The sequence below is a fragment of the Suncus etruscus genome, chromosome 2 (genome assembly GCF_024139225.1).
Source record: "Suncus etruscus isolate mSunEtr1 chromosome 2, mSunEtr1.pri.cur, whole genome shotgun sequence".
Lineage (NCBI taxonomy): Eukaryota > Metazoa > Chordata > Mammalia > Eulipotyphla > Soricidae > Suncus > Suncus etruscus.
The window spans coordinates 130,240,387-130,264,171 of record NC_064849.1 but is presented as its reverse complement, the minus strand read 5'-3'; the positions used below and the strand labels follow the sequence as shown (position 1 = coordinate 130,264,171).

The 23,785-nt window shown below is 38.3% G+C and overlaps 1 protein-coding gene across 1 annotated transcript in view; it reads right to left on the bottom strand.

The window, feature by feature from the left end:
- The window catches only part of ARHGEF28 (Rho guanine nucleotide exchange factor 28), a 291,674-nt gene extending 273,277 nt beyond the window's left edge, over nucleotides 1-18,397 (bottom strand). Inside the window, exon 1 of the mRNA XM_049768833.1 lies at nucleotides 18,358-18,397. Coding sequence (XP_049624790.1) covers nucleotides 18,358-18,390 — 33 coding nt within the window. The 5' untranslated portion in view covers nucleotides 18,391-18,397. The remainder of the gene's footprint in view (nucleotides 1-18,357) is intronic.
- Nucleotides 18,398-23,785: the final 5,388 nt, after the last annotated feature.

Genomic DNA, 23,785 nt, shown 5'->3' with positions numbered 1-23,785 from the left:
GCTGACCCAGGTTCAATCCCCAGCATCCCATTCTGAGTACTGCCAGGAGTGATTCCTGAGTGCAGAGCCAGGAGTAACCCCTGAGCATTGCTTTGTATTTCCCTATCCCCATCACAGCCAACCCCCATAAAAGGTGACATTAAGTGTTAAAAAGGATTCAAAGAAATTAGATGTTTCATGCATTGTGGGTTGGGTTGGTTTTTTGGGTCTTTTGTTTTTTTCTGCGGGGGAGGGCACACCTGGTGGTGCTCAAGGTTTACTCCTAGCTCTGCACTCAGAAATCACTCCTGGCAGGCTCAGGGGACCATAGGGATGCCAGAGATAGAACACAGGTCCATCCGGATAGGCCGTGTGCAAGGCAAACACCCTACCTCTGTGCTAATACTCAGGCCCCAAGTTTCATGCATTGCATTATTGAAGTGAATGTAATATAGTACAAACATGCTAAAAAATAGTTTGTCAGTATTTTCAAAAATTAAACATATTTTTTGATTTTAATTAAATAAATTCTGTAATTAAATCACCATGAGATATAGTTACAAAGTTGTTCAAGACTGACTTTCAGTCATACAATGTCCAACACCCATCCTTTTATATTTTCTGCCACCAATGTCACCAGTTTTCCTATCATCCTTCTTTTGCTCTCCTCCTGCCCACCCTCACACTCTCTCCTATTTTCCTTTTAGGCACTGTGGTTCACAATGAAATACTACTCAACTATTAGGAGAAGTGAAGTAATGAAATTTGCTTATACATAAATGAATATAAAGTTTTATACTGAGTAAAATGAATCAGCGGGAGAGAGGTAGAATGACCATGCTAGGGGCTGGATTGGTGTTGCAAGCAGTAAGGTGTCTGCCTTGCCTGTGCTAGTCTAGGATGGACTGCAGTTTGATCCCCCAGTGTCCCATATGGTCCTCCAAGCCAGGAGCAATTTCTGAGCACATAGCCAGGAGTAACCCCTGAGTGTCACCGGGTGTGGCCGAAAAAAAAAAAAAAAAGAATGACCATGCTCATTTGTAGGATTTTTTTTTTAAATAACAGTATGGTAATACTAACCAAAAACAATAGAGACAAGGGCCAGGATGACCATGGTAGGACTCTTGCCACAAATAGTGGGAGAGTGCAGTTAAAGTAGGCAAGGATTACTATGATAATGATAGTGACACTATGACAATTGGAATGATCACTTTGGGCAAGAACTGGGTGTGGAAAGGGAATAAAATTATATGCATGACATACCTTCAGAAATAATATTGCAAACCACTAAACCATAAACTTAGCAGTCACACTCCTGGACACATGTTTCAGAGATGAAAATTATGCCTACATAATTGTACGTAATTGTACAAAATTGTTTGTAATACTTTTATAATAGCCACAACCCAGGTGCTGTCAAAATGACCAATAGATAAGTTGTTAAACTTCCATTCCAGGAAATAATGTTCATCTGCTCATTGACAGAAGCATCTTGGTGGTCATTCATAAACCTTCCTCTGGAGATGCTGCAAAGATCAACAGTGGCACGGACACTTGACAATGCTGCTCACCAAGACTCATCCTCCTTCATTTCTGGTATTTATATATGGATTGGTTATAATGCTCACCCTAGTGAGCACACTTTAGCAGCAGTATCTACACATGTACTTATACTTCCTGGTCACAGTGCCTGCACAATTTTTTATTGCAGTTCTCACTGTGGGTAGAGATGGAGTGCACAACTTTTGGTGGTCATATATACCATACTGATCTGCAACTAAAATCTTGATTGCAATGCCAGGAAACACAAACATATCAGTACAAGCAATCTAGATGCCAGAAATTTTCTTGGCACATGCAGTGGCACCAGGGATCAAACTCAGTTTCATGCTTGTAAGGAAAATACATTAGCCATAGAGCTATCTTCCAGTTCAGTCCCAGATGTTTCTTGACTGTGCTAAGTTTGAGGATAAAGACAACCTCAGAAGATCACCTACTTTAGACTCCTTTTATATAAGATTTGGAATAAAAATAATTATAGAAATAGAAAACAGGTTAATCAATGCCAGGGAAATGAACAATAGGGAGAATTAAGGATTTTGTTTATCAATGTACCATGTTTTAATATATTCATTGATAGAAATAGAAAATATTTTCAACTTTTTGACACTAAAACAGTTTCATAAATTATTCTGTATACCCATTCTTTAACTAAAGGCTACATATGATTTAATGACTATTTTTACCTTCCCCAGGCCCTTTCCACTTCCACTGAACACACAAAGTAAGATACCCACAGAAATTCCACTAACACTTGCTCATAAATCAACTTATTCCCACTACAATTTAGCATATTTTCTGCTCCAGGCATCTGGCAGAAAGCTTAATATTGAATTTGCTCAGTGTTTTTAACATAGAATCATCTATCTTCAAGTTTAATCATTTGCTATTCATGTAAATGCCTTTTTAAATTCAAGAGCATGTGGTTGGAGAGAGAATATTGAGGATGAGGCATTTGCCTTATATACAACTTACATTATAAATAATACATAATACAACATACATAATACTAGTTGTATCCCCCACTCTACAAATATGAAAAGATAAGGGACGGGGCCAAAGGTCTCAGGTGCATTCAACAACAATGAGATCATGAGACCTAAACTTTAACAACAAAAATTAAAAATGAACCTTTTATGTCGGCAGGCTTAAGGAAGGGGGTGAATTGGTGGCAAGGGATGTACTTTGGTGGAAAGAGGTTAATACCATTGTTGGTGGGATTGGTCCTAAAACATTGTATGATTGAAACCTGACTATGAAGAACTTTGTAAATCACATTGTTTTAAAAAAAAATGTGTAAGTTAGTCATGTGAATGAAGGTGCACACACATGACTTCTGACCTCCCCTTAATAGTAAGGTGTGGTGGACTGGAGAGATAGTACAAGGATAAGACACTTTTTCCTGAATATGACTGATCATAGTCCTATTCCTAGTACCCCTTATGATCCGCCAAGCACTGGCAAGATTGACCCCTTAGCATAAAGCTAAGAGTAAACCCTGAGCACAAACATTGTAAAAAAAATAATACACATTAACTTATATGAGTCTATTAAAAAATAACTGTGAAAAAAGTTTTATGGTAATTCCATGTACCCAGAACATGGAAGATCATGCAATGATCTTGTGTGTGTATTTAATCAGGGACCTATAATAATAAAATTTTAAGATAATAGCAAAGAAAGCCAATGAAGGGTTAATAAAAAGTTTGTTTGAAAGCAGTGCTGGTGGGGATGTAGAGAGAAAAGAACTCTTATTCACTGCTGGTGGGAATGTTGTCTAGTCCAACCTTTATGAGAAAAAAATGTGGAGATCCCTCAAAAAACTGAAAATTGAGCTCCATTATGATCCAGCTACACCACTCTGAGGAATATACCCTAAAAACACAAAAATACAATTCAAAAATCCCTTCCTCACACCTATATTCAGCAGCTATAGACAGCGCTATTTACAATAGCCAGACTCTGGAAACAACCCAGATGTCCTTCAACAGCAGAATGACTAAAAAGAAACTGTGGTACCTATACACAATGGAATATTATGCAGCCATCAGGAGAGAAGAAGTCATGAAATGTTCCGATACATGGAAGTAGATGGAATCTATTATGCTGAGTGAAATAAGTCAGAGGGAGAAAGATAGACAAAAAGAAAGATAGAAAGAATAGTCTCACTCATCTATGGGTTTTTTTTTTTTTAAGTAAAGACATTATTGTAATAACCCTAGAGACAATAGAGTTGAGGACTGGACAAACTGGCTCACAATATGAAGCTCACCACAAAGAGTAGTGAATGCTATTAGGAAAATAACTACACTAACAACTAGCATGACAATGTTAATGAATCAGAGAAGTGGAATGCCTGTCTTGAATACAGGCAGGGGTGGGGGAGGAGGGAGATCAAGGGCATCGATGGTGGGAGTGTTGCACTGGTGAAGGGGGTCTTCTGTTTATGACTGAAACCTAACTACAATCATGCTTGTTATTATGGTACTCAAATAAAGATTTTATTAAAAAATTAAAAAGTTAATTTGATATAGCTTCCCTGTAGTAGAAATAGAAACTCTTCTGAAATCTTCTGTGAGAAAGGGCAAGTTTTTCACTCCCTACTATCTTATAAGAACTTTCTCTTCATTGAATTATAATTCTCAGTTAGGAATTACCACCACTATTGGTAACTTCCTGGAAGTTTTCTAAGGCTTGCTCCCATTTTGTAAACGGGGTTACCATTTTGTACTATACCATTTTGATGTATTTTATATAGTACCTTCATAATGAATTAAAATATTGGGATGTTTTCACCCAAACCTCTTCTAATTTGCGACCTATTTTATTAAAGATCCCTCTTCTTTCACCTTTGCTCTGATTCTTTGTGCAATGGGAGTATAAGAAACTAATAAGACAGCCCCCATTTTAAAATAGGGAGGGTCACATACCTGCCAGAAAAAATGTACACAATAGCACAGAAATCAGCAAACAAAACTAAAGAGTGCTCCAGAATGTACCTCAAACAGTCTGGATTGAATGGAATTAAATTCAAACCATGTTGTCACTCAATAAGTATTTATTAAATATAGCATAAAACTCAGCTTGGGAAATCCCTCAACAAAATTATATATATATATATATATATATATATATATATATATACATACATACATACATACATACATACACACATTATTTTTAACTGTAACCTGTCATGGTGTTTGCAAGCTTAATAGAAGACGCATCCAAAAAATGATAACAAAACTTTCTCAAAATGTAAGACATGGTATCAAGGAGTAACATTTGAACTGAAACCTATAAAATAAGAATTATACAAAGGGAAAGAGCCCATAGAGAGAAGAGGGCTGGGAAAAAGTCTGATAGCAAATGAGAAGTTATAGCACAGAGTTTAAGGGTTATGTAATCTCACACATTTACCCAAGCAACTTCTTTAATCAACATCAACTGTTTTGTCCACTGAATGTATTCACTCGCCTCCAACTAGATCAAGACTATTGTCTAGAACGCTCCCAAAAGAATTGGAAAGCAAACTTGCCCCCTTTCTATAATTCAAAAACCCCATCAACAAAAATTCATTAGAGATCTTCAGTGGGTTAGATATTCATTAGTTACTTTGATATCACAGAGAGTTGGCAAGTCTGTGACTGATGGGAAGCACCTTTTATCTAATTGTGAATATTCTAGATTAAGAAGAAAAAGATCATGTGTTCAAATCCAAGTTCTAATCATAAAGCTCAATGGCCAAACCTCACTCAATTCTGTGTAGATCCAATTCCTGCTCCAAATAAATGCTGATGAAGGAATATGACCTCATTAATCTTCAGTTTTCTTCTCTATAAACAGAGATAATTCTTACCTATGTGGGGGTTTTGTAAAAATTAAATAAAAACTCATGAAAGAGCGACTGTACAGTGTCTGGCATTTAATAGGTAGTTACATTATAAGTATTTCAGCTTTATTATAGACTCAGGTATTTTGTTCTGAAAAATTAACAAGCTTAAATGTGCATGCTAATTTTATTTAATGGCATTTTAAACTAATTTTTTTATTCTTTTCCAAAAGGGGTTTGGAACCACATTCCACAATACTTGACTTCCTGGCTCTTCTTTGAGGGTTGAACCCTAATAGTTCTCAGGGGACTATGTAAGTGCCAGGGGTTGAACTGACTGTAGCTTCAGTACAAGACAAGTACCTTAAACTCTGTACCATCTCTCTAGCCTTCTAATTCATTCGTAATAATGGCAGGAAGCCATTATTCTCTTTGAATTATTCTCTCTTTTAAAAAGTTCAGTCTTGGGGCCGGAGAGATAGCACAGCAGCGTTTGCCTTGCAAGCAACCGATCCAGGACCTAAGGTGGTTGGTTCGAATCTGGGCGTCTCATATGGTCCCCCGTGCCTGCCAGGAGCTATTTCTGAACAGATAGGTAACCCCTGAGCACCGCTGGGTGTGCCCCCACCAAAAAAAATAAATAAAAAGTTCAATCTTCCTGGCCACAGGCAGTATCCAAGACACCATATAGCAAAGGATCTTTATTGCTGTTAGTGTCAAAGAAGCCTTTTCCAAAATGGTAATACAGCCTACAAAATGTAAACAAGCCTTAGAAAACTTCCAGAAAATCACCAATAGCACAACTTTCCAGTATTATACTTGTATATCACATTCACTTGTATATTATATTCTGTTACCACGTTCCTACCTTAGGTATACTCTTGGTCATAGAACTAAAACAGGTTGAACAACATTCAGAATAAAGAGATAAAGGGGCCAGGGCAATAGCACAGTAGTAGGGTGTTTGCCTTGCACACAGCTCACCCAGGATGGACTGTGGTTCCATCCCCCAGGTGCCATATGGTCCCTCAAGTCAGGAGTGATCTCTGAGTGCATAGCCAGGAGTAAACCCTGAGCATCAAAGGGTGTGGCCAAAAAAAAAAAAAAAAAGGAAACCAGAATAAAGAGATAAAGATAAAAAAAAAAAACAAAGTGAACTTTTAAATAAAGTCCACTCTTGACCATGAGAGTTTGTCTTATTAGAACACAGAGTGCAAGGTCACAAGTCAAGAGATAAATGCAGAAAAATAACCAGTATTTGAAAGAAACAACTTGTTCACAAAGTCTAAGAAAATGGTGAGTCTAAATAGGCTAAAGGCAGCAACCAAAGATGCATTAGGATAAAGATAGAGAAAAGAAAAGAGACAGTAATAGAGCAAGCATATCTTGATCAACCACAGAAAATAAAGAAAAAACAATGGGGGATGTTCAAATTCTACAATTGGGGTACCTGGGGGAATGTCAGAAAAGTGGGGAGTGATTTAAAATAGAACTAGAAAAACTGTTGTTGTTTTTTTAAATGGTGGTGAGTGTGTTAATAGAATGGCCCTGGTTTGAAGCCACGGTTTGATCCTTGGGTGGGAACAGCAGATAGGCCAGCTGTCAACAGAAGACAATGTCTAGAGTTCTATGTGTGGAGTCCTTAGGAAGGAGGAGTAAATGAAATAAGGTCACATGTCCTTGCCTAGAAAGAGCATTCTGGAGGACAGAGCAGAAGCTGGGGAAAACAAACACCAATATTACATTGAGAAGTATAAAGCTCCAGGCTGAAATACTACAGGTAGGGTATTTGCCTTGCATACAGCTGACCAGGTTTGATCCTCAGCACCCAGTATGGTCTGCCCAACTCACCAGGAGTAAGCCCTGTTGGCTTATACTACCAGGAGTGGCCAAAAAAATTAGAAATAGAAATCACCTTAGGCAACATTACCACATAGATATCATCTCTCCCTACCTTATTTCTCATCTTGGCTACTAAAGCTTTTTGTGGCCTGATCTTACCATCTCTCTGGCCTTTCTCTGATTCTCCTCACCCTTCCAATGGGTTTTTCTCACTGGCCTTTTGCTGTCAAATTCAAGAACTTGATTCCTACTTTAGGGTGTCTGTGTTTCCTGGTCCTTGTCCCATAAGACTCTCTGGAAATCCTGGTGGCCATATCTAACAAGACACAACTCTACTATACTTTCTCTAATCACTCTGATGAAGTGCCCCCAACAACATATGACTTTCTGCAATTCCTACAGTTTTACTTGTTTACCTACTTATTGTCCATCTCTTTACTTTTCATGGAGCTCAGGAGATCAGAGTCCAGAGATCTTATTCATTTCCTTCTCTGCACTTAGTGCCAAGAAAAGTGTATTTTACTAAATTCAGACTTAAGAATATAAAAGCCACCTTAGATCAAGCAAGATCAAAATGAGAGATCTTCAGAGATTAGTTCCAATCAAAATAAAGTTAATCAGGTTGAGAAAGATAGTACAGGAAGTAGACTATTTGCCTTGTACACAGTCAACCCTTTTTGCAACCTCAACATTGTATGTGGCCCGCCAAGCATGGCCAGGAATGATCCTTTAGCACAGAGCCAGGAATAAGCCCTAAGCAATGATAACTCCCTTCATAATAAAACAAGACTTACCAAGTTACAAAGAGGACAAGAGGGAAGATGTTCGAGACGATATCTTCAGTACACACATGTACAGCCTCAAGAGTGTCCCTCATGGAGCTGATAATTTAGAGTGACTATATATTACACCTTTTACAAGAACTATCTTTCCAGAATGTGTAAATAAAATATTTTAACTGGATCACGTCTTATATCTTCTACCAAGTGTTCGCCCAGAGAAAAATCTGACTCATACCCATCATGCCTAAAATTCTTGCTTAAGATGGTAATACATTTTTTAAAACCAAACAGTGCAAAAATGTCAATTACTTCAAGCTCTGTGTTTAAAAAAATACCGTGGGGGCTGCTACTGTAATATGAATGTAAGAACAATTGGTACGCATGTCCTCACATTATATTCCCAAGAAACCACTTCAATAATGAGTGTGGGGCTAGATCTTCCAGTGGTTTCCTGTACTTTTGCCCAGTAGACCTTTACTCAAATGTCTGTCATTTGAGTAATAATAGGTAATGAGAGGATGAGGGGACACTAGACAGTAAAAGGTAATGGGGCAGAGGGGTTCTAGTACCAAGAGAGAATTCTATTTATTTTGTAATTTGGACAAGGATAAAACTCATAGAGCATTTATATAACATCTCTAAAGTGAAAGGTCTTGTTCAAGTCTAAGAAAGTTTTTTTTTCCATCTGTTTCTGCCAGAACTATCAAGTAATCTAGTGCAGCAGCTCAAGAGTTGAAAGGAATTGACACCTCAAGGCTTTTAGCCAAAGAGGTAAAACAATTGCCACAATTCTCCTTCAGTGACTACAATTTGCCCCCAGAGAATTTGCTCCCTCTCCCAAGGGATAATAAGAAAAGACCCAAAGAATCTGAGATAGCACAGGGTCACAGGGGTTCAGGAGCTTGCCTTTTGTGCTACTAAACCGTGGTTGATTCCCCAACTCTGCATATGATCCCTTGAGCAATAATAGGAGCAATCTCTGAGCATGGACCCAGAAGTAAGCTCTGAGAACTGCTAGGTGTGGTTCAAAAAAATTCCAAAAAAAGAAAAGGCCAAAAGACAAAAAGGCCAGAGCAGACTGAACAAGTAGGTAAAGGTCAGTCTAAGCCCATAAAGAGCAAGAGCCACACGTTGGAATTATGTACACAGGAAACCATCATTAACAGTATTGTAAATCAGAAAGCCTCAATAATTTTTAAAAGTTTTAAAAAAGGGCTGGAGAGATAGCATGGAGGTAAGGCGTTTGCCTCACAATCAGAAGGCCGGTGGTTCGAATGGCGTCCCATACGGTCCCCTGAGCCTGCCAGGAGCGATTTCTGAGTGTAGAGCCAAGAGTAACCCCTGAGTACTGCTGGGTGTGATCCAAAAACCAAAAAAAAAAAAAAAAAAAAAAGGTTTTAAGAAAGAAATGCAAGAACCTTAAAGAAAGTTGAATTCAACAAGCTCTCCTCAATCAGCAGTGCAAACCCCAGCAGAAGGTGGCCGTTAGTTGAGACGCACATGCCATATGCTGTGCTACTTTACTTGGAACATAGGTCCTGTACAGGATACAGACAGATTTATACATGAAAAACAAGTGATGTAGAAGTTGATTTCAGGCAAGAGCCTCTGCCATGTACTGTTAAAGGACACCCTAACCCCTGCCTCCTAACACAGGCACTAATAAAATTGCTGTGAACTTTGGCTGAGAGTCTGATGGAGCAACAAGCTAGCAATTCTTGGGTGCAGGTTTTTGAGAGTAAATGAGCCTTTGAAGACCAGGAGAGAATACTCTAGCTAGACAAAATAATGATAATAATGAAGGTGGTGGTGGTGGTGGTGGTGGTGGTGGTGGTGGTGGTGGTGGTGGTGGTGGTGGTGGTGGTGGTGGTGGTGGTGATAAGAAAAATAAAGACACTTGAAGGTCCAGAAAGTAGCCCCATTCTTCATACTGTAATGCTCAAGAGATATCACAGGGCAGGAAGGGATGAAATGGGGAAGAGCATTTTGATGATGCAGTGAAAGTAGAACCCAGGGCTTACTGTAGTGTCTACTAGTAAACACTTTGAGAGAAACTTCTGATATAAATTTTTAATTTTTTTTGTTGGTTTTTGGGTCAAACGCGGCAGCACTCAGGGGTTCCTCCTGGCTCTACACTCAGAAATCGCTCCTGGCAGGCTTGGGGGACCATATGGGATGCCGGGATTTGAATAGCCGTCATTCTACATGCAAGGCAAACGCCTTACCTCCATGCTATCTCTCCAGCCCCTGATATAAATTTTTAAATCTTGAATGTCAGACCAACTAAACCAACTGAGTTAAATCTGAAATATAATCACTTTCTCTGTCAGAGACCTCATTCTCCCTTCTACAGAATGTTCTTGGCCTGGCAAAAGTTTATACCATGTCTCTAAATCAAAAGATGCTGGGCACAGGCCCACCAGAGCATACAGAGCCACAGCAGAAAAGAGACAACATCTGGAGGACAGGATTTCCTTCTACAGGAACCAGAAGCCAGAGGGCACTGATGGGCCACAGGCAGCAGGAAGGAGGCATCTGCCAGGTGATGGCAGAACAAAGCCCCCAAGTCATTTACCACCTTATTAGGAAACTGCCTCCCAGAGTTAGGAAAAGCTCTGAGTCCTGTCCTCAGGCTCCCCCAAACCAGAATGCTAGAGCCAAGGACTATGCATAGCCAAGCATCGGAGCTCCAGGAGATGAAAGGGGGGGCTTAGCTCTGTGACCTAGAGTACTGATCAAATCATGAACCATCAGAGGACATCAGTTAATATATTCAATGTTACCATAAGCAACAGTCAATTCACTTGGGATCAAACACAGCAGGAAACAGTGACTCAGAACAAAAGAAAAACAAGATGCAAAGGGAGTAAGGAAGCTGCTCAGATCCAGCTGGCAACAAGCTACTGAGGCAAAAACTCCACCAGCCCAATGAGTCTACAGTTTGCAAGTTTGCAGCCTCCAGAGAGAAATATCTCTTTTTCAGTCAATTTCTACACTGAACACTGAAAATGGCTTAAGGGTGGAGAGCAAGGGCCCACACGCAAAGGGTCATAGGCATGCCCTCTGCAGATGTTAGGAAAATCCCCAAGGGTTAGATACTCATATTAGCCAAGATAAGAAACAAAAGAAGAAAAAGAATGGGGAAGGAAGGAAGGAAGGAAGGAAGGAAGGAAGGAAGGAAGGAAGGAAGGAAGGAAGGAAGGAAGGAAGGAAGGAAGGAAGGAAGGAAGGAAGGAAGGAAGGAAGGAAGGAAGGAAGGAAGGAAGGAAGGAAGGAAGGAAGGAAGGAAGGAAGGAAGGAAGGAAGGAAGGAAGGACACTTTATAAACTTAAAAAAAAATGTTTGACATGCTGACCCTTCATGGCACAATGAAAATGGTAACATGGGGCCGGAGTAATAATACAGTGGGTGTATAGTACAAGGGCATTTTTGCCTTGCAAACATCAACCCATGTTCAATCGCTGGCGTCCCATATGGTCTCCTGAGCCTGCCAGGTATGGTTTTTGAGCTCAGCTCCAAGAATAACTCCAGGATACCACCGGGTGTGGTCCAAAAAGAAATAAAATGAGAACACATTCCCTTAAATCCATAAAAAGTTATCAAAGCTTAACAACTAGTTATTAAATATTTTGGAAAATTGTGGAATAGAGAGAACTATTACATTTCATTTATAAAACAATCCATTAAAGTTTGAGTTATGTGTATCCTTATTCCAGCCCACTCCTGGGAGGATCTATCTCCCATGGTGATGAAAATATCAAAGGAGAAGAACAAAGGAATAAGCTTGTCTAGCAAATAATTGTTCTTGATTGCCAAGAACTGCAACAAAGTGAAAACCCTTCCACAGGGAGCTGTTTGATCCACACCCAGGCATTAAAGAGAATGAATTAGAGCTGCACCTAAAGCACTAGAAGAAGCATTCTACAAAGTTGGAACTGTGCTGAGTTGGAAAAGATACAGAAGTTTACATAACATGACCCAGTTTTTTTTCTTGATGATTGTATTGAAGTTTGTATTTTCAAGTATGCAGATGAGTCTGGAAATACAATGTGGAAAATATAGATCAACTTGGGTATTCTCCAATGCCAGTGTGTACCATAAGTAAACTGAAGATGGTTAGACTACTTCCTGGATATCATCTATACATGGTCTGATTCATTGGGTCTTTGACGAGGTCTAAGAAAAAAGTGAATAAGAAGTCCATGGAAATCAACAGGGGAAGTCTGAAAAGTAACTAATTTTCCATAATGTCTTTTATAAAAGTGTGCATGCACATATCTGTACAGAACAAATTCCTTAAAGAATTGTCACAAAAACATAAATAAATGATCAATCAAAGGATTTCACTTGGACTGTAGAAATAATATAGCAGGTAAGGTGCTTGCTTTGCAGTTGACCCAGAATGTTTCCAGGCACCCTCTATTGTCCCCCAATCCCTACCAAGAGTGATCCCTCCCTGAGTACAGAACCAGGGATCTGGTTCTGAGTACTGACAGGTATGGCCAAAAAAAAAAAAAAAAAAAGGATTCTACATGATTTCATTCTTGGTAACTTTACTTGCTTTCTATGATGAGCAGAAAGTATTTAAAATAAAACTATCATTATCGAGAAAGGGGGAAACAATTTTTTAAGGAAGTGCTCTTCTGTTTTTTCTTAATAACACTGAAGAGATATTTTGGGAAATGCTAATAATTGCATTTTCATACAGAATATAAGTAATGTAAAAATATTGGATGTTATGCATACCTAAAAATGACTTGTTTTATCATTTATCTCAATCTATCAAACACAAAAAAAATAAGCATTATTTTTTCATTTTAGGGCCATACCCACATATACTCAAGATTTACTTCTGACTCTGTGCTCATTCTTGTTGGTGCTCAGGGGACCGACCATCTACAATGCCAGGGAATCGCATGCAAGGCAAGCTCCTTACCCTATGTATTACCTCTCTGGTCCAAGAAAACAACTTAAAAACAAATTCAAAAATATGATCAGCTGATCTGTCATTCATTCATATGGTAAGTATGAGTCTTTTCTCTCTCAAGATTCAAATCTCTTCTTTTAAGCTATGCTTGCATCACTAAAAAGCAATGAACTAAAATAAACAAAACAGTAATCATTTTATGGCTTCCATTATGAGATTTTTAAGCACATTAGAACTATAGTCTCAGAGTGTTTTAAGGTAAAAAATAAATATCATTAATTCATTATACTAGTTCTAGTTTACATTTTTGTCAGATTTTCATACTTCTCTAGCTACAACTCTACACACCTCTTGGGGGGCAGAGAGATAGGTAGTTCAGCTAGGGCACTTGCCTTTCATACAGCCCACCCAGGTTCAATCTCCAGTATCCTATACAGTACCCCAAGCCCACCTGGAGTGATTCCTGAGTACAGAGTAAGGAGCAACCCCTTAGCACCCCAAAAATAAAAGCAAAACAAAATTTTAAATAAAAACACACCTCTTCTGGGGTTGGACAACCAAGTATGCCTAGTGCATTCAGATGGTCTTATACTAAAATTCTTTGGGGGTAAGATCTCTCTGTTTTGGGGGCCAAAGGTCTTTCCTTTTAATTCCTTTCATATTTTGCTGTACCTATGCAAATGACATCACACACACACACACACACACACACACACACACACACACCTTTTAGTGAATCTCCCATCTCTAAAAAAATTAAAAGGGGAGCATACTAAACTTTCAGATATTGTATCAACAACTTTATTGGTGATTTAATAATTTTCATAAATATAACTGCTAATAAACTCTCTTCCCTTCTTTTTCCATCTTTTTTTTTTTTAATTCTCTATTTTCAGGCCGGAGAGATAGCATGGAGGTAAGGTGTTTGCCTTGCATGCAGAAAGACGGAATAATGGTTGGAATCCCGGTTTCCCATATGGTCCTCCAGCCTGCCAGGAGCGATTTCTGAGTGCAGAGCCAGAAATAGCCCCTGAGCGCTGCTGGGTATGACCCAAAAACCAAAAAAAAAAAAAAAAATTATTTTCTTTCTATGTTTCAATAACCTCACTTTCTGTCATCCTGAAACAAATGTATTATGATCAGTTATGTCAACTATGGGATACATTTTCTTTTAATAAATTAAAAATAAATTTAAAAAAACACCTCTTTGCAAAACCCATGCCACCACTCAATCAAAAGTTTAGCATAGACTCCAAACCCAGTGTATAGCTCTGCTTCTTTCCTCCTGGGGGTAAACACAGCCTGGCTTTACAAGGCTGCTGTCTTGGTGCTCCTTAAAGCATGAATATAGGAAGCATCTTAGAGGCTGATAATTGAATTTGCAATGCTGACGTCTCTAAATTTGAAAATTGATATTATAAAACTCTTGGCAGTCAGTCTTGCTAATCCCTGTTTCTTCATTAATCTTATTATAGGGCAATGTTTCTCTTTTTCTGCAAAAGCAACTCAATGGACCTACCCAGTTCATTTTCAAAATTAGTCTGTGCTTGACTCAGGAAAACCCTTGCACAGTACTAACACAGAATCTTTTTTATGACTAAGTCAATCCGTCAGAGTTCTATAGTACAACTGAAGCTGAAACTGCACCTTTCTGGGAAAATAAAAGCTTCCTGAGAGCTAAAGAAAAAAATATTCTAAGTACATGTTTTATGCTCACAATAAAGTGTTTTTTTTTAAATAATGATCTCTATATTGCTTTTTTACTTTAAAGCAATACTACAGAGGATAGAGCATTTGTTTACCTTGCATATCACCAACATGGGTTCAATCCATATGGTCCTCACCCCCACTGCTATGAATGATCCCTGAGTGTAAGGCCAGGAGTCAACCCTCGGAACCATTGGGTTTGGTCTAAAAAAAATAGGGACTAGAGAGATAATGCAGAAGTTAAGGTGCTTGACTTGTACATGGTTGACCATTGTTCAATCCCTGGCACCATATATGGTCCCCTGAACACTATTAATATTGCCCTTGAGCCAGAAATAGATAGAAGTTTGGGGATCATTTCTGTGTTGTTTTTCCTCTATGATCATTATCGATTTACTTAACCTAATTTACTTTAAGGCAAACATACTTATAATCCTGTCTTAATGAGATTTTTCCAGTACACTAGCATATAATTATTTTAAATTATACAATAACCTAAGCATACCATCTCAATATGGCATAGATATATCAACATTTCTAGTTTTACTTAGATTTTCCTTAATTTTCCAATTGCCATAATTAATTTTTCTTTCCAAAAGAACTAGTTAAAACTAAATTGAATTACCATAAATCTATAAAAGCAAAATAAAGATATTTAATATATCATAGCCAAATGAGAAAATGCAATCTCACTAACAGTGCCAAAAAGTTCATCAATATAATTCAGCAGAAGATTCTGCAAAAATATTTACCAAAATTTCTGGAGAATTAATCATTAGTAGTGGAATTAAAGATGAGGTTTTAATATAAAGTTATAAACAAAGCATTAAACATTTATACACCATATTGTAGCAAACTTAAGAAGTATTCATCAAACTATAAAAATGAGAATTTGGGGCTGGAGAGATAACACAGCACCTAATGCATTTGCCTTGCATGTGTCGAACCTGGGTTCAATCCCTTGGCATCCCCTGAGCACAGTCAGAAGAATTCCTGAGTGCAGAGCCAAAGGTAACCCCTGTGCATCACTGGGTGGAGCTAAAAAAAAAAAGAAAAAAGAAAAAAAGAGGCCTACCCAAGACATAAAAACTGTTTCTGCATCTTCTCCATGTTCATGTTACTTGTTTAGGGGAATGTGCTTTATGGCTTGTTTTCTTTATGATAAGCCTTCAATAACCCATTACTGCATGGTCCCAAGTGGCTCTATTGGCCTAGGTCAGTTTGCAATAAAATTAGCATAAATATATAAAGTGAGAACAAAGTATGTTAATATATTATATTAATATCAAAACACATTAATATATAAAACTTATGTGTGTGCATATAGACCTTTAGGAAAAGCCTGTTATTTTAAATATACACAATATACTTAATCAAAGATACCCTCAATTATAATATGCATTTTATATTCTACTAAAAGAAAAATTGATTGCTGGAACCAGAGCTGTGCTGCAAACAATAAAGCATTTGCCTTGCACGTGCTAACCTAGGACGAATCTCAGTTCTATACCCAGCATCCCTTATGGTCTTCCAAGCCAGGAGCGATTTCTGAGCACATAGCCAGGAGTAACCCCTGAGTGTCAGTGGGTGTGGCGAAGGAAGGAAGGAAGGAAGGAAGGAAGGAAGGAAGGAAGGAAGGAAGGAAGGAAGGAAGGAAGGAAGGAAGGAAGGAAGGAAGGAAGGAAGGAAGGAAGGAAGGAAGGAAGGAAGGAAGGAAGGAAGGAAGGAAGGAAGGAAGGAAGGAAGGAAGGAAGAAAGAAAGAAAGAAAGAAAGAAAGAAAGAAAGAAAGAAAGAAAGAAAGAAAGAAAGAAAGAAAGAAAGAAAGAAAGAAAGAAAGAAAGAAAGAAAGAAAGAAAGAAAATTGACAACACAATATTTAGGCTTACAAAAAAATCTCTCAGAAATTCATGCAAAATTTATGATGCATCATGCTGCCATTTACATGTCTTTCTATAAATACAATAACTTTGCCTTTTAATGCCAAATCATAGCGAAATCATTTTAAAAACAAATTATATATAAGACCAACATGGCACACATGCCATCTGAAATAGAAATATAAGCCACGATAGCCAAGATCTCACATACACTGATGAGGATTACAGTGACATCATGAAACTTGCAGGACATATAATGAGACAACTCAACTTCAGGAAGACCAAAACAGGGAAATTGTGCTTTATAATTGATAAAAGTATGTTGTTCTAAATAGCATATGCTATCTAACACATCTATGTTTTTCATTTTATTTCAATTATTAAATATTATTTGAGAATTATGTGGGGTAAAGCCTCTTCATCTATCACTGTTCCTCAGTCTGCTGATAATTAATGTTGATCCATTACAAGGTCTGGTTTTTGCTTTTATTTTCCCCTTAAAATCATGATTAGGTTTGTAAATTTGTTTTAAGGTAGAGGAGCACAATTATATGAATAGAGTTAAGAAAAGAAATGTACAAAAGAGACTTGAGAGTACTTTAAATTTAGCCTTGGACCAGTTTTTAATCTATAATTACAGCTGGGTTGAGCCCAACCAGCAACAGACACATTTTATGATCTGCAAATTGCAACCTAGAAAAAGTACTAGAAGCCAGGAGACAGCTTTTTTATTACTTTGAAAATCCTTTTTTTTTTTCCCTTCATTTTTGTCTCCCTTCAGAGACTAGAGTGGGCAGAATAGGGGTATGTGTGAGAGAGAAATGTATGTAGAGGGGGAAAAAGAGAAGAATGTTTACCCTGAATAGTGAACTGTGTAAATCCACATGTTTTAATTGAATGAATACTTCGATTAAATTTGTTCTAGTTCCTTTTATTCTGTTAAGTATAAATTTGAAGTATAGGGGCCGGAGAGATAGCATGGAGGTAAGGCGTTTGCCTTTCATGCAGGAGGTCATCGGTTCGAATCCCGGCGTCCCATATGGTCCCCCGTGCCTGCCAGGAGCAATTTCTGAGCCTGGAGCCAGGAATAACCCCTGAGCACTGCCGAGTGTGACCCAAAAACCACAAAAAAAAAAAAATTTGAAGTATAAGTCTAGATCCAGTCTTCTTGCTGTATTCTGTGAGTTGATGGCTCAAAGGTCAACTGTTCCCACACTCCATGCCAACCTCAGCAATACAGTCAGGTTTTAAATAGGGAGGGTTTGCCTGAAATATGGCCCAAGGAAGATGGAGCAATCTGCCATTTTATACAGGAGGAGGTAACTGGCTCACTTCCCTGTTACACCTGATAACTGTTCTCAAGAACTGAATCCTCTAACACAGAAGGTATAACTGACTAGGATCTCCTTGAATTTCTCTGTCACCCAACCCCATTGAACCAGTACATTTCTCCTAAAATTCCTATTTCATGCATTTAGCTGACACAAATGCATTTAGATCTCTCCCCAAAAGACACATACACTCAAAATCATGTTTGGAAATTACTACAAATGTGTTCAACATTCATCATCCGTATAAATGAGGAATTGAGTTCAGAAATGATTCAGTTAAAAACAAAAAAGTTAGCTGGAGGGTAATATAATTAAAAACCCAGACTCTGGAACGAGGAGCCAGAGTTTTAAAAGGCCCTGTGCAAATACTTGAACTCAACACTAACACTTAGTGTGCTTTGTTTCAAAAGCTTCCACTCAAGAGTGAGCAAAACATTTCTCCCACTTCAGTCTCAGGGATTGACTAAGAAATCTAAGAAAGGGCCACTTAACTCTGAAGCTTGATGCTTAGAAACTTACATAAAGAGGTACTTTGCTGCAGCTCAGTTCCATGCTTCCGCATCTGCAAGAAGAAGAGAAAGAGCATTAGGGCAGGGGGCCCACACAACATACAAGCAGAGCTGTGTCCCACACCCTCTCCCCCCACCCTATCTCTGCATCCACACAGGGTCTACAAAACAGGCAACAACAAATGACACAATAAAGATGGAGACCCTCTTTGGTAGAAAATACCTTTCCCCTTTCTTCTTTCATGTTAATTTTCACACAGGAAGAAAATATCACCATATCTCATTGATAGATCACTGAATAGAAACTCTATTTCACAAAGCAAAAGGATCCAAATAAAATACTGGAATTTGTGCTTAAGATCATATTTGGATCATGGACCACTCTGAAATCAGAATCCATGGGGGGTAGGGGAATGTAAGGGGACTGGGTCACACCTAGCAACATTTAGAAATGATTCCTGGGTCTGTACTCAGGGATTATTCCTAGGGGTATTCAGAGGACCATATGTGTTGCCTGAGATTGAACCAGGATATGAAAGACAGTCACTTTTTTTTTTTAATTTTTTTTTATTTAAACACCTTGATTACATACATGATTGTGTTTGGGTTTCAGTCATAAAAGGAACACCACCCATCACCAGTGCAACATTCCCATCACCCAAGTCCCAAATCTCCCTCCTCCCCACCCAACCCCCGCCTGTACCCTAAACAGGCTCTACATTTCCCTCATACATTCTCAATATTAGGACAGTTCAAAATGTAGTTATTTCTCTAACTAAACTCATCACTCTTTGTGGTGAGCTTCCTGAGGTGAGCTGGAACTTCCAGCTCTTTTCTCTTTTGTGTCTGAAAATTATTATTACAAGGGTGTCTTTCATTTTTCTTAAAACCCATAGATGAGTGAGACCATTCTGCGTTTTTCTCTCTCTCTCTGACTTATTTCACTCAGCATAATAGATTCCATGTACATCCATGTATAGGAAAATTTCATGACTTCATCTCTCCTGACAGCTGCATAATATTCCATTGTGTATATGTACCACAGTTTCTTTAGCCATTCGTCTGTTGAAGGGCATCTTGGTTGTTTCCAGAGTCTTGCTATGGTAAATAGAGCTGCAATGAATATAGGTGTAAGGAAGGGGTTTTTGTATTGTATTTTTGTGTTCCTAGGGTATATTCCTAGGAGTGGTATAGCTGGATCGTATGGGAGCTCGAGTTCCAGTTTTTGGAGGAATCTCCATATCACTTTCCATAAAGGTTGAACTAGACAGCATTCCCACCAGCAGTGGATAAGAGTTCCTTTCTCTCCACATCCCCGCCAACACTGTTTATTCTCATTCTTTGTGATGTGTGCCATTCTCTGGGGTGTGAGGTGGTATCTCATCGTTGTTTTGATTTGCATCTCCCTGATGATTAGTGATGTGGAACATTTTTTCATGTGTCTTTTGGCCATGCGTATTTCTTCTTTGTCAAAGTGTCTGTTCATTTCTTCTCCCCATTTTTTGATGGGGTTAGATGTTTTTTTCTTGTAAAGTTCTGTCAGTGCCTTGTATATTTTGGAGATTAGCCCCTTATCTGATGGGTATTGGGTGAATAGTTTCTCCCACTCAGTGGGGGGCTCTTGTATCCTGGGCACTATTTCCTTTGAGGTGCAGAAGCTTCTCAGCTTAATATATTCCCATCTGTTAATCTCTGCTTTCACTTGCTTGGAGAGTGCAGTTTCCTCCTTGAAGATGCCTGTAATGTCCTGGAGTGTTTTGCCTATGTGCTGTTCTATATATCTTATGGTTTTGGGGCTGATATCGAGGTCTTTAATCCATTTGGATTTTACCTTTGTACATGATGTTAGCTGGGGGTCTAAGTTTAATTTTTTGCAAGTGGCTATCCAATTGTGCCAACACCACTTGTTGAAGAGGCTTTCCCTGCTGCATTTAGGATTTCCTGCTCCTTTATCAAAAATTAGATGGTTGTATCTCTGGGGAACATTTTCTGAGTATTCAAGCCTATTCCACTGATCTGAGGACCTATCCTTATTCCAATACCATGCTGTTTTGATAACTGTTGCTTTGTAGTACAGTTTAAAGTTGGGAAAAGTAATTCCTCCCATATTCTTTTTCCCAATGATTGCTTTAGCTATTCGAGGGTGTTTATTGTTCCAAATGAATTTCAAAAGTGTCTGATCCACTTCTTTGAAGAATGTCATGGGTATCTTTAGAGGGATGGCATTAAATCTGTATAATGCCTTGGGGAGTATTGACATTTTGATGATGTTAATCCTGCCAATCCATGAGCAGGGTATGTGTTTCCATTTCCGTGTGTCCTCTCTTATTTCTTGGAGCAGAGTTTTATAGTTTTCCTTGTATAGGTCCTTCACATATTTAGTCAAGTTGATTCCAAGATATTTGAGTTTGTGTGGTACTATTGTGAATGGGGTTGTTTTCTTAATGTCCATTTCATCCTTATTACTATTGGTATATAGAAAGGCCATTGATTTTTGTGTGTTAATTTTGTAGCCTGCCACCTTGCTATATGAGTCTATTGTTTCTAGAAGCTTTTTGATAGAGTGAAAGACAGTCACTTTAACCCCTGTACTATGTCTCTGCTTCAGAATCAATTTTTGTCCCCCAACAAGGCAGAAGTTCACTCTGGGACAGGGAGCTAATGGTCGCTCCTTCTCTTACCAAGAACCAGAGATTTCATTCTGGGGAGAGGGGTGATAGGAAGGGAATGCTGCAAGCACCCACCTGCCTCTGGGAGTACCTGTCCCTTTAGAGTCCACAGCCAGGTGTTAGTTTCCAGCTTAGAAATAAACAGCCAGTACCATTCCAAAGGCTTTATAGGGCACTCACAGTGACCCAGACAATCAACACCACTCACAGCTGAATGACAGATAGCCATAAAGACTGAGAGACAGTGATGAGTGAGTTGCATATCCCCCCCTCTTCCTAAACCATCTTTTGCATAGTCCTCACCAGAATTCTGCCATCAGGCCACAGCCATGCTGCAGCACTCGGGGGACTTCTCTGAAAAAGTCAGGCACATAGCAACCTCAGAGAATACACATGGAAAGAAGAAAACTATAGAAAGTTCTATTGTGATTCAAGTAGAAGAGCACATGGCCTACATGTATGTGCAACTCTGAATTTGAACCCTGGCACCATATGCCCCACTTATACTCAGTACCAATAAGATGGTCCTGGTGACCACAAGGCAGGGTGTAGTCTTTATAAAATTTCAGAAGTTTTTTAATAGTTCACACATATGCTGGCACTGGAACACTCAGAGATCACTGCTTACATCTCAGGACTCAGGAGAATCCCCTGTGTCTGAGAGGCCAATAATTTGACCCCACTTCAGCCCTCAGTCTTAACATGTTGAGCCATGTGATGTTTATGTGAATCCACATCAATGAGCTGATGTAATATGAAGAATTGTACATGAAATTAGCTTCACTGATTGGATGAAAGACTTTAGAAGTCTGAAGAAGGAAACTTCAAGTTATCTGTAATTTCAAGTTACAGATAATACTAACAACAAGAAAGAGATAAAACAAACTTTTATCCCTGATATGAATTATTCAACTATCACACTATGAAATAATGACCAATTCAAGACCACTGACAAGTTGATCTCCCCAACAAATTTGAAACAATCAAGAAGGCATATATATATATATATATATTATATATTATATATATGTATATGTATACACCTAGGCCAGATCTCAGTTCTATACCCGGCGTCCCATATGGTCCACCAAGCCAGGAGCAATTTCTGAGCACATAGCCAGGAGTAACCCCTGAGTGTCTGGGTGTGGCCCAAAAAGCAAAAAAAAACAAAAGAAAAAATTGCCAATACAACATTATATATATGTATATGTATATGTATATATATATATATATCAACCAGCACAGAATATAAGCTTCACCCCAAATACGCACTGTGCCTTATTTCTTAGCAATAATTTTGCCTATATTTACAATCATGCCATAAACAATCCAAACCTTTTTAAAAATATTGCTATATTGCAATATTCAATAAAATTCAAAGATATATTCAGGGTATACAATAGCAAAAGAAATATACTCTATAATACATGCATTGTTATTTTCTTAAAAGCTGGAAAAGCTGGAACACACCGGCTATAAAGCAAACTAAAATGCATTCCTTTATGAGCAGGACTTAGGATTGTTGAATATTTTAAGAAGTATTATTAGAAAAAATTAAGCTGTGTGGGAGGTTTGCCATGCACTTTGATAAAAGTACAGATGTTTTCCATGACAGCAGCTCATGATATTTGTTAGATTTTTGTCTGTTCATACATAAAAAAGAAACCACTTTCTTTTGGTGAAAATGCAGAGAATGTCTCTCGCTATGGAGTGAATGGCCTGTTTCAAAAATCGTAGTGCTCTGTTAGGAAAACAGTTTAGCTAGCCACTGAATGGGCAGCACCCCAGATAGGAAGAGCAAAAAGGACCACATATGTAATTCCTTCACTGTACAGATGCCATACATGAAAAAGACACGTTGGTGATGAACTGAAGCCAAAATCACTGAGTTCCATGAGACATCCATTAATGTGGTTAATTTTAGAAACAGGTCTTCAAAATTGGTCAAATCTTTACAATCTTTATGATGGCGACCATAAAATCTTTAACACATTGAGATGTGTTGATTACATTGCAGCAAAGTACTTAAAAAAGTTGTCAAACATGTACTACATAATTTTCTCTTATAAAAACAAAAGTGTCCCAAACTTGCTGGGTTTTCTGGGTAAAAAGTGACTGTTTATAGCAGATGTTTTAAAAATAATTTTTAAAGAAATAGCCTATCCCTTCAAGAGGTGCTACTTTAATAAGTGAAAAAAAAACACATCTCAAAAGGATCATGTATCAACAGCTATATGTCGTAAAAGATCATTTTTGAAAAGTATCTGTATGTATTTACACTGTTTTATCATTTTGTTGTAAAGAACATTTAAAGTATGTGACCTTTTGTAAACTTTCACATTTGTATGCTTTAAATGTTTTGAGGAAAAAAAGCATATTGGCCTATTTTTATGAATCTTTTCAAATGAACGTGTGATGATTTTTGCATGAACCAAACACACAGGGTTGAGAGTGTGAATTGTTGGCAGTGCCTGCTTTGCATAGGCCGCCATCTCCATCTCTAACATCACCCCCACAGAAAGCGGTGTATCTCCAGCACTCAGTATAATCCCAGCATACCACAACCAAGGGTGTGAACCCCCTCTTTTAACACCACATTTGAAAATAAAGAGAAAAATACAAAAACACTATTTCCTTTTTCTTTTCTTTTTTTCTTTTTTGGTTCTTTTTTTTTTTTTTTCTTTTTGGAGGGGGAACCCACACCTGGTGGCACTTCTGGATCTGCACTCAGAAATCACTTCTGGCAGGCTTGGGGACCATATGGGATGC